The sequence below is a fragment of the Opisthorchis viverrini genome (genome assembly GCF_000715545.1).
Source record: "Opisthorchis viverrini unplaced genomic scaffold opera_v5_50, whole genome shotgun sequence".
Taxonomy (NCBI): domain Eukaryota; kingdom Metazoa; phylum Platyhelminthes; class Trematoda; order Opisthorchiida; family Opisthorchiidae; genus Opisthorchis; species Opisthorchis viverrini.
The window spans coordinates 113217-125071 of NW_008751706.1; the positions used below are offsets into that span (position 1 = coordinate 113217).

Below are 11855 nucleotides of genomic sequence, written 5' to 3' on the forward strand. Positions count from 1 at the left end.
TTTTGTGCAAGGATTTTCTCCGTTCGGATGTAAAACCTTAGAGGAACTTTCTGAAGCTTTCAACTCTCGTTCATGACAAGAAGATGGCAATATGTTTTTCGCAAGGTCACGGAGTGATGCATCAGCAACGTTTATGCAACAATGGCCACCAAATGACACTTTCAACTGTTTCTGACTGGCGGAGGTGTAATGCCAGACAGTGTTGGCAAGAAATCGGTCTTCGAAAGGGCACTTGGCTGGAGCGGTCTAGGATGGAGGACAGTACAGTAATTCTATTCATATATTGCTGGTCCAAAAATTTGGCAAAAATCAAATTCTGTCCGGAGAAATTATCGCGAAGAAATCGTGAAGTTTTAAACGCCAATGCGGCACACACCGATCTTTCGTAGACCACTACTTGTCTGAGTTCGTTTGGAGGCAAAGGTACCGAAAAACGGACCTTTTTGTGCAAATTATTAATAACATGTCCCACTTTCACCCTCTTCAATAAAAACTAAAAGTACAAATCTCATATCCCCTCTTACTCGCGATTCCTAGATCAGCAATAAACGACGTCTTTGCACTGTGCTATTGAGACCCCAGGTCGAAAAAGTGAATAAACTTAGAAAAAAAAGAAAGAGCGACTTCACCTCGTTTACCTGAACGACGTCGCCAACAAACAAAACGGACACACGCAGTGTCCATTCGATTCATCGTAAACACAGAGAAAATGACCGCCATTCCTCTGCTCTAACATTTTCCAAACCGATACATTGTGCACACGCGATTGTCAACTGCAGATATTCAGAGACGCATCAATCGGGAGACCACACAACCGCTGTTGTCTTTTCCACCCATTCAAAGCAAACCGCCTCCAGTTAAGGGAGAAGACGGAGTGCGTCGACCGGTTTTTCATAAATATGTGCAGAAACCAGTCGAGAGTGAGTCACACAGAAGATGATTCAGTCGGCACAGTTGATTGGCGCCGCGGACAACTGTATCTGTGTGTAAGCCATTAAGTACCGCTGGTTGTGCAGACTGAAAATACCGAGGGAATCAAACAAACCTGTTGGAGAAATAGACCGATGAAGTACTTGGAACGACGTCAGGTGGACAGTCTGGCCCGTTTGTGGGTTGGTTCTTGATTCGCCTTTTAACTTGTGTTCCAGAGGTTAATTAGAGACCTCTAAAGGACCATTCTCATCAATAGGGACAACATTGGTAATGAGAACTCGTACCTCAGAACCATACAACCATGTTAAAATATTTGGTGAAAAGGTCTGTTCAAAAATCAATAAAAGGAATGGAGAGAAAACTCGACCCAAATCTGTAGTGAAATAAACATTCCGGCATGTCTAGCAGTCTTCAACACGAGCAAAAACTCTGAAAAAATGAGACGGTTCAAGCGAGAAAGAGCATCCCTTTCCAACAAGGACTGACAAGACGGAATCAACTCTGCCCGAGTCCAATCAGAACTGAACTATTTAGAAAAATCTGCTTCGTACGCATTACTATTTTTCCGTCAAATGTCAAAACTCACCTACGCCAAAGTGACGTGCAGTTCACGTTTACATCGGTGAACTTATCGAGTCCTTGAGTTTTCTGAGCCCAACAACTATGGAAAAGGCCGATAAGTTGAAATCACCTTGACGGTCATTCGTGTCAGTAGCTCACTGACCATATACCTGTCATGGTTCCCTCAGCAATCTCTTCTACCGAGAAAGGTACTAATCCTGGTCCTTGCACGCCGTGTCTTGTAACTTGAGTGATCCAGTCACCCATGCCATCAATGGACTGAACAGTTTGGAGTTCAAGACTGTACAGTTTCTGGCGACTGAGCCCAGTCAACTTCGAATAAATTCTCATACCTCTGTGACGCTTTCGTGCCGTTTGCAGACCATTTTCAAGCGGAGCTGGCTGTACGTACTCCCCCGCAAAGGCTATAGCAGGAGGGTCCCACATTCGATCTTGTACATATCAAGCCAAGTAAACAACCCTTTATTTTGAGAAATGGCACATGTAAAAACTTGGTCGTTAGTCTGTTGATTTTGACACTGTCGGCCTGTTGTATCGTGGGTTACGCCTGCACTGAGCCTGCCAGACTACACGACAAGGAGAAGGCAGAGAACTCGGGACACGGCTGTATTGTCAGGACAAAACATACAGAGCGTCTGCGTAAATACATAGGGTGACTAAAGGGCTAAATATGGTACAGCCAATAGTGGTGTTCCGGTCGTGAACAATTTCGGTCCCACTCCACTGGTCTTATGTTGCTAAACCGTGTTTGGTGAGCTCCACCAACGTACCTGCTATACGAAACGTGTCGTACCGATGGTGACCTTGTGGATGCGTCGTTCTCTGCACGTTCGCTTTTTTCATGTCTGAGCGCGTCCTAACACGGCCAGAGACAAAGAGTGCACAAGGTCGTTTTGGCCAACCCGAGCTCGAAACCTGCGCGGATGCCTTCCAAATAACGATCGACCCTTACTCTGACAATCAGTTCCCCACGTTGCTTTACAAATGAAGACGCGAAAAACTGTTAACCACCCAAAGTGTTAGGATTCGTATCACAGATAAAACCAGAGTTTCTCCACTTGACTTCCACCTGCTGGGTGCCTCTTCAAGTTGACGATGTCAACTCACAGCGAGTGTTCACAATGCATGACGCACAGATCCCCTTAATGTTACTGTTAAAAAGGGGTGAGCGTGACAGTATACGAAGTCTTAGAAACATCCGCATAAGCGCTCAGTTACTGGCGTTAACGGATCGACAAAGTGAATCTCATGTTTTTGAAAGTCTCCGCGGGAAACGTGATGCGAAGTTTGTACAACACAATCAGTTGACGACTCGACTGAGTTTCAGCTGCGCCCTCCAATGACATCAACGTAACTTCGGAGTTGTATGCAACTTGGATTGGGCCGTCGAGAAGTTTTCATCGACCTTATAAGTAGTGTCACGTCAAGAAATTCTTAGTCTTACGGAGGACTTACTTATCCAAAACCTACATGGATTCACCTGGGACGACGGTGATTAGCTGGCACAGAAATTCTCAGTCTTACGGAGGACTTAATTGTCCCAAAACTAAATGGATTTACCTGGGACGACGGTGATTAGCTGACATTGATAGTTAATCAGCCTTCAACACTTAATTAAATCGATAAGCACTTTCGCTGCTTGCTGTCGAGAACGACCTCGTTGAATCGTCACTCGTATGTTCTGAACATTCCCCCCTGCGGCCGAACGAGATTCGCATTCTGGGCCCATGAGAACTCACACCTCGAAGGGCCCGGATGCTGGAAGTGACCAGGGCCGCCAACCACATTAGTGAAAGGAAAAGGGCCTTCGATCCAGAGTTATTGATTATAAAACGCCAACTGAACAGTTACAAACTATTGGACGAGAAAGCAAAACTATCATATGCATCTTGTTTTTTGTAAACTATATTTCCTTTTTTACTCTTGAACGCATCTTCCTGAACTTTCCTAGATATTTATTAACCGTCAAGCAGATTTAAACGAATGCCACCAACCCCACCTTCCATTAGATGAAAGGGGAGTCATGCGAGACCACATACTACTTGCATGCCTCGTCAGTAGTTTTCACCGTGACACCAACAACAGCGGAAAGTGTGCTATCCTATCCTTCCTCCAGGGAGATTTTTGATGGCTCGCTTTGTAAAGGTGGATGTCGTTCTATGCTCTGATCGAAGATGAACATAAATCCTTTACGGACAATCATCTACCTTGATATGAGGGAGACTGACGAGACTATTTTGCCGGGCGGTTGAGTAACCCTCAAAAAGCACAGGCCTCGTAAGAGGGACTGGCAAAAAATTTGGTTAGACCACACAGTCTAGCGAAGCAAAATCTAAACGAAATTGCACGCCGTACCAGGTGTAGTGGCATCTTCATACTGGTGGCCTTCATCCAGAGCAGGACAGTATGTGCTCTCTGAAAAACAGTGTTGTCAAACAGTCAACCAGATCCAAATCAAATCAGTCACCTGGTTCGTTTGGTCCATTCTTAAGAAAGTCAGAGATTACGCACCTTTCTGATGTGACTAAGTACCGCTGGCAAACACATAGATACCCTTCAATGTAGTGATGTTCAAGCTCAAAAAAGACGCTCCAGGAAGTGACACACTGATATATGCGTTTCTCGCCCAACGCCCGTAGCGACATACTATATTTTAGCTGCTCGTTGAACTTAGCCTCAAAGTGACAATAGGCTGAGACATCTGTCCGGCATAGATGGAGTAACCGAGTGGCTAAGAACGTAGATCACCGCTCCGATTGTCACGTGAACGCCTTCAAATTGGCTACAGCTTTCTGTCTTGACTATCCACACAAGTATTGTAACAGAAATAGATGTGAAAAAGAAGATGACCCATAAACACGGAAACCAAAAGAACGTTGCTCTACACCGAGTATTTGGGGTGTTGCCACTAAAAAGTGTCGCTTTTCTCTTGCTTTTCAAGATCAGTGCTTTCACTGGGCCGTTGCTGGGGTGTTTTGAACATAAACAAGAAATCACACACTAATTTGATTAATTTCATATTCGTAATGCACTACTCATAGGGTAGAACATCATAAACGAGAGATTCAGCTGGGTTCCAGGTGAGTCTCTCGAAAAACCAAATTAGTTTGCAAATGAGTGTATATTCGCTAAACTCGGGTCAGTTCTATTTTCCACTCAGGGTTTCTGTCGGCGACATCCGTTCAGTGAACGAGTGTCATTTCACTCGCAAATCACGCAGTTTTGATGTAAACACCTGATCACTGGTTGACACAGAGGAGCGGCATCCTGCTTTGGTGGGTAGGGCCAATGAGTGTTCATATCATATGCTCGACCCTTTGGAATCTCTTGAATCTCTGATTTTAGATGCATTTACTCCTTTTAATGATTGAGTAGGACAGTGATGGCAATAAAATGGCTCTACCACAAGATCTGATGAGCCATAGGGCAATCGCGGCATACAGTCGTATCAGGGAAGCCAGGCGGTTAGCATGGGGTACTTCGGAAAACTACGGCCCACAAGTTAATCAGCCCCGAAAAAACGATGCTTTCACCAGCAGCGGCATTATACAAAAGTTCAGGCAATCGGACAGAGCAGTGTATCAGTAACGTGACATTTCGAACTTGGCTGGGAAGGAACAGGTTCGAAATACCTCCATACCTCCTAGTCATACACTAAAGAACTCGTGTTTCTCCGCTGCTCTATAAACTGATTCGGAGAGGAATCAGTTGGTTTAGTGAATCAATGAGATGTCAGCACCGGAATCCAAAAATCCTTTTTGCATTTTCACTTTACCTCACCAGTCGAAGTACTGCGATGCTGTCATCAGACCATATTTTATTTTACGAATCAAGGGCATTCCAAGTTCTAAAGTTTACAGCGGAAGCCTGGGAACATGAGACAATAATAAGAATATTTATTTTTACGTTGTGACATCCTGAGGATCAATCATTATAGACGCCAGACACTACTCATGAGGTTGCTGAAAATTCTTCGGTAGTCCACGACCGGTTTTGCCCTTATTGGAGAGATTCAGCTGACTTCCGGGTGAGTCTCTCGCAAATGAGTGTATTTCTCTAATTACCCATTACATTTTACCTGTGTGGTGAAAAAATCCGGTAGTTCGTCGACAGTTGTTTGTGAACATTCATTTGCCGGTCTAATTCATGACAAAGAAACCAGAAACTTGCCTCAGATTTGCTATTCTGTTATGAATCGCTTCCGAAATTTGTGGGGTTCCCTTTCACTGTTTCCAGAGCGAACTGCATTGTGCAATAATGACGACTGTGCAATAGTAAAGTTCTAATGGAGTCCCTTCAGTTCATTTTTCACCTTCAATGGTTCCCACCCGCAAGCTATACTGATAGCTTTGTAGTGCCGTAAAGTACCTGACACTTTGGAGTCGAGTTGGATGTTGACACTAAAAGGACACGAAATTCTCGGTGCCAGCTGCTCGGCTAATGCAGCTGGACAAAGTGAGTCCGGCAAAACAGAGGTATGAAGCAGTAATTTTACGCTTGGTTCTGGTGAAGTCAACGTTTTTTTCGCCGGAAATTGGAGTTATTTCATGGTTATGTAAGAATATTTGGTAGCGTTCAATAGAAACTTCACCCTGTCAACGAAGTCAATCTACCCGGAGAAGTCAAGAAGCACCGTACATCCTGGTTCAGAATCACCATTAATATGCATCTCACGAACCTCCATCTGACGAAGTTTCCAACCCGCGATATTTCGGTCATTTGCCACTTAACCGTTTGACCACAAGAGGCTGACCCACAGTGTGATTAGCTCTCTCTTAGACCAACCGAACAGGTCAGGTCCAAGTGACACTGCCAACTTATGCCGGGCTAGCAGCAGGGTCAATGACTTCTCACTCACTCCAGGTCGTTTTACTCAGGTAATACTGAGCAACCCAGATGGGCAAAAACGCTCAAGGAGTGCTCGTATAAGTTCCAACGACTTCTCTGTTTACGGCCTGCAAGTAGTCTGACACCCGTTGTGAATTCTTGTCAGATGGAAAATAGTTAAACATCACGTGACTTAAATATTCAGATGAATACCGGAATTCTTGGACCAATACAGTGCCATTATTGATTATAATAAAGGAAACTATGTACAGAAAGACCGATTTTGATGTACGCTTTTGAGCATGGCATGACCGATCTAGGGTAACCACACCGCATTAGAACACCAGCCCGAATAAACCAGGTAGAATAGCACAGGAGACAACGGTGGCCCAACTGATAGGCTGCGATCACTCTCAGATAAGTGGGGGGGGGATTATGGCACCGGGAGTGCCACCAGTGGCGAGCCACACCAACTTGAGACTTACGTAGCGAATTAAGGTGAAATATTACGCAGCCTGTTCTTGGAATATCGATTCCGTCAGGCAGGTGCGGAGCAGTTCCCTCTGTAAACTGAAGACGGTTTTATCTCATCGCATCGCTACATTCAGCCTTAATCACCACGTCTTACGGTCCTAGAACCATAACCTTGCTCCGGTAAGTAGTACGTAGACAGTTGGAAAATGGGTCACACGTACACCTATTAGGTATGGCTAACAGTCCGACACTACTTAATTGGGTTGATACACCCAAGAATTCTATGCTGCTCTGTAAGGCAATGTGAAATTTAAGGGATACAAGAGCTTTTCATAAAGGAAACTACTTACAAGGTTACTGAAAACTCTTCGACAGTCCACGACCGGTTTCGCCCTTCTTCAACTTGTGAGTAGTTTCCTCTATGCTGTGATACTGTGATATCTCAAATATCGTGCCAACTGAATCACGAGGCGGCCTTTGTGCAGCACACTCAGTTGAAGAATATCACAAAGTTCGAGATTCATTCGGAATTCCGCTGAGTCACCATGTGGAATGAAATTGTTTCGCAAGCAGATCTTGCAAATTTTTAGACACATCATTTATGGTGCCAATGAATGGCCTCACAAACTTGTCAGTGAGTGTCAGGAAGGTCAGCTTCCTGAAAGCAAGCACTGAGTGCCCAAAATTTGCCGAAGGTCTCAGCTTCGCTAGATGTTGACCAGATAGAAAACACCCCCTCAACATGCAGCGCGTCACAGCCTTGTATCAAACCCAGACAGCGCGAGTCAGCGTTGATCACAGCCTCGTACCAAAGCCAGACCGTGTGCGTCAGCACTTGATTTGCAAATGAGTGTATTCCTCTATACGAGAGCTTATTCACGAGAAGCATGCAAATATAGACACAAAAGCAAGTAGTGTAGTGTGTTTCGCAAAAAAATAGTTATTCATGAAGGACTGTGGCAATGAAAATGAGGTTTTCTGCGAGAAAATGTATGTTTGTGTCTAACCATGCCATGCTTGATTATATATAGACAGACTAAAGTGTACATTTCTGAACAATTGGCCTCGATGAAAAATCAATGTTTTTTTCAAAGACCTCATTTTACGGTGCAGTACGTAGTTGGCTTTGGTGTGATGAACTGGGTATACGCAGGGTAGGATTTCCACGCACAATCGCTCAAAAAACGGGCCAAAAACCTGTCAGCAGTTTTATCTAGCTAGATACACATCAGGTATAACAACGCCCGATCTCTCACTAGTCTTTTGTCTACTCGCCTCTGATTTTGAGGGGCTTTAACTGTTGAGGAATCAACTTAATGATCAGAAGACCCATGGTTCGAACCCAACTCCTGTCTAGACTTGAGTGCCTTGGCAATATCTCTGCCCTGGTACTTCCTTTCAGCGACACAGCATCTAGGCACCGAAAGGATGTTACAGCTGAACGATTGTTATTTTCTCTCCAGCCATTAATTGTGATAAAAGGAAACGCAACAGTGGATATTTTATTACATTATACTTTAATTCTTATATATCTTAATTACAGCCCTCGTTTTTGACACTTGGAAAACAAAGTTTGTGTGCAGCCCAGATGTTGGACCGGTAGGAAACCAGGTGACAGGTGTTATTAGACTCTAACTTGGTCAGTAACATATCATCTTGGGGCAAAAAGTGTTGTCAAATTATTGTCATATTTATTTTTTTATGACAGATAGGCTATCAGGAATAGTATGTGTGGCTCGGCTTATTCAACATGTTCCAAATGAAATTTTTTTAGAAAGTGGACCGGCTAATCTTAACCTTTGTGGTTTGAAAAGCTGTCACATTTGTCCTGAAAAGACGACTGTCAGGGGAGGAAACGAACGACCCTGTTTCATGGTTAGGGCTGCCCCTTACAAAGCTAAAATGTTGAGGCTCATCTGGGCGACACAGACTTATTTATCATAAAGTAAACTACTCATAAGGTTGATGAGTAATTTACTTGCAGATTGTGAATCGATCGACGTATAGACTGACTCGGACTTGAGAAGTTGGCTGGGGATGAATTTGATTGGTTCTTCCGATGTGCCACCTTGTACAACTTGACCGGAACATTTCCATCGACTGGCCTGAACTTCACTTATTTGGTTTAGAGTGTATTGGCAATTTCGACTATAGATGATCGCAGTTTGTTTAGCTTTACCAGTAAAATTCGACGCCAGCACATTTGTGGTTTATGTTGACGCTTAGTAATGGCAACCTCAAGTTCAAGATGCCAGTCCTCATGTGGTTGTGTACAGTTTCTCTTGTGGTTTTTCGGAAGGATATTTTTGGTACACGACATGACAACTTGCTAAGAGCAGGTGAGCATCCCTCTCGCTGAAATATCTCTAGACCAGTCAAAATCTTGACCAAGTCACACATAAGTGACTTTTGTCACGTGATCAATCCAAGCGAGTGCTTTCACCTATCTACCCAGTATCTGATAGGCTGTCAGTATCAATCTAACGGCGTGGCTTGACAAGAGCTGTCAAAACGATTCTACGAGGTGAGTCTGCCTTGGTCAAGTGATACGTATCGGTAGACCCAGTCGCTCAGCGGTTGCCTAAACCACCTCACCAGGCGTGGCTTGACAAGAGCTGTCAAAACGACTCTACGAGGTGAGTCTGCCTTGGTCATATGATACGGATCGGTAGACCCAGTAGCTCAACGGCTGTCTAAACCACCTCATCGCACCCAATCAGATGTGACTTAGTGGTAGGAGAACCAGCTCCGAACGTAACTGGACTACAAAACCACCAATGGAATAACCGTTTTCGTTGAGACAGATTTGATTGGTTGTTCGTCACTTGTCCTTGATAGATGAGTTCTCTTGTTAGTATCACTTTTTGGCCCGCCTAGAACTTTCCACGTGATCGCCTTCGGCTGAAGGTAGATCAGCTGATTCACACGTTCGTTGGCTTTCTGCCAACCAGGCGGCTATCCAGGTTCGGGTATCAAGAAAGCATTAAGAAAATTGTGGTCACAACACTTAGGTTTGTTTGCATTGACAACCAATCGTCCGTCTTTTCGAGTTTTGTAGTTTAATAACCAATCTAAGTGGCCTAGTTCACTAGGCCCTGACGGCATGATCTCGCATTCTGTATGGGTCTTACTTGAATCATTGACACATTAAGGTTGTCTACCTTAGGAGTATTGGGATACCCCTACCAAAAATGCATATTTTCCACAATTAGTTATCCGTCAAGCCAAAAACCACCTACCGTTTGGTGATGAATTAGCGAGGTTTTATTGCAACGTGGTCGGGCAAAATATCCCTGCGCAACTACGGAGTTAACTTTTGTCCAAACTTCCCGGGAGTATCCCAGTCTATCACTTCGATACTGTTTCATAGGGAAGGTGGCCAACCTGTGCAATAAAACTTCTGTTTAGACTACTCTTGATAACAACCGGTTTTGTGGATCCTACTTTTGAGCAATCTGATAGTGGCGGCTTTGATAACTCGATCTTGAGGCCGTTGTCGACATTGCTGCCCGTTTGAACCTGCACAATCATCGGAAATTTCAAGTTGAGACACATTCAGACTCGGGAAAGTGTCAATCTACAGTAAACTGTGTATCTTCCTATCTTTTTTGGTTAAATTCGCTGTGACAAGTTGATGAAGTGCATGAGACGGATGAATTTCACTGTAAAAAACGGCTGGTATTACCAGAGGAAAAGACATCTCGACGGATGCGAATTTATGTCCAATCACATTCACCCGTGCCCAACCAGACATGTTTTTGCCCCGGAAACCGCTGCGCGCAGCAGTTGATCCTCGTGTCGTGGAAACTCATGGGCTTTGGAAACTGGACACTTATTCGGTGCCTTCATTGTCCTGTCCGCCAAACTGTAAACTGTCACCGCTTCCGTCTGACAAGTTTTTTCCAGCATCTCTCCTCCAATTTTTGTTTCCTCTATGTTGACGATAGATTCCAGTTCGAAGTCAACAACCTTGCATTCATCAGATGCAAGCCGTTGCCAGTGGAGTTTTTTGGCCATTTTATTTTCAATAACAGGAGTTGTAAACAAAACGGGGTGAATTCCTGCTCCATTGGTGTAAACAGTTTAAGAGTAAAACAGCCAATGACCAGTTTTGCATAGTTTTGGGCACAGTTCCTGGAATCCGAGATCGTCAGTCCCCGACCTGATCAGGGCTGTTTGCGCATCTTAAAGAGTCATTCCGAGCTACTTGGATCACACCTGAAACTACTGTAAATATCTTCCCTGCGAGACTTTCGGGAGGCTTTTTACGCTTGAGGAAGAATATCACAGACGAGAGAATCGGTTGGCTCTCCCGTGTAAACCGAACTGTTATGTAACTGAATGTATTCCGCTAATTTCATACAGTTTGGGTTCAACTAGAACATAAGGTTGAGGGAAACGTGGGGTCCGCGTCTACCTGGGGAGTTCCAAGAAGGGCGAAACCGGTCGTGGGCATCGAAGCGTTTTCAGCAACCCTATGAGGCCTGTTCACTACATATTTTGCGAAAGATCATCAGTGGGCTACTGGTGGACCTCAAGGGACTCCATCACACTTCGGTTGTAGTAGTATCTTTATACGTACGACCTCAGGGGCGAATTTATGCTTAAAACATCCGTCGATGAACTGCATTCATCGTTTCCCATCCAGTTTTGTGCAGTATTCTTTAACTGCTCCGTCCGTCTAGATCAAGAAGTAAACAATAGGAAAACAAGACTGCGTGCGTAACCATCTGTAGTAGCTGCTTCGGTGTGTCAGAGTTTGTGCATGTGTGTGTCCGTTCGTCGTTCCACCATCGATCTGGCATGTGAGTTGTGTGGCTGATTGGGTGGGTGTCCGATTGATTTACTCACGTGACTGGGTTGACTGGATATATGACTCAGTTGTTTACAGTCCCGCCACGAAAGCGGACCAAGTTGGCCGCGTGTACACAATACACCCGTGTCAGTACATACGTGTTCTTCTGACTTACTGTGAACTACAATACCATCCAAAAAAGTTGTGACGCAATGGGAAAGTAGCACAGAACCAAAATAGGTAT

At 44.4% G+C, this 11855-nt stretch overlaps 1 protein-coding gene across 1 annotated transcript in view; it reads right to left on the reverse strand.

The window, feature by feature from the left end:
* The window catches only part of T265_03462 (hypothetical protein), a gene marked incomplete at both ends in the record, with an annotated part of 29598 nt that extends 18765 nt beyond the window's left edge, over positions 1-10833 (reverse strand). Inside the window, one exon of the mRNA XM_009167962.1 lies at positions 10553-10833. Within this exon, the coding sequence (XP_009166226.1) occupies positions 10553-10833 (281 nt within the window). The remainder of the gene's footprint in view (positions 1-10552) is intronic.
* Positions 10834-11855: the final 1022 nt, after the last annotated feature.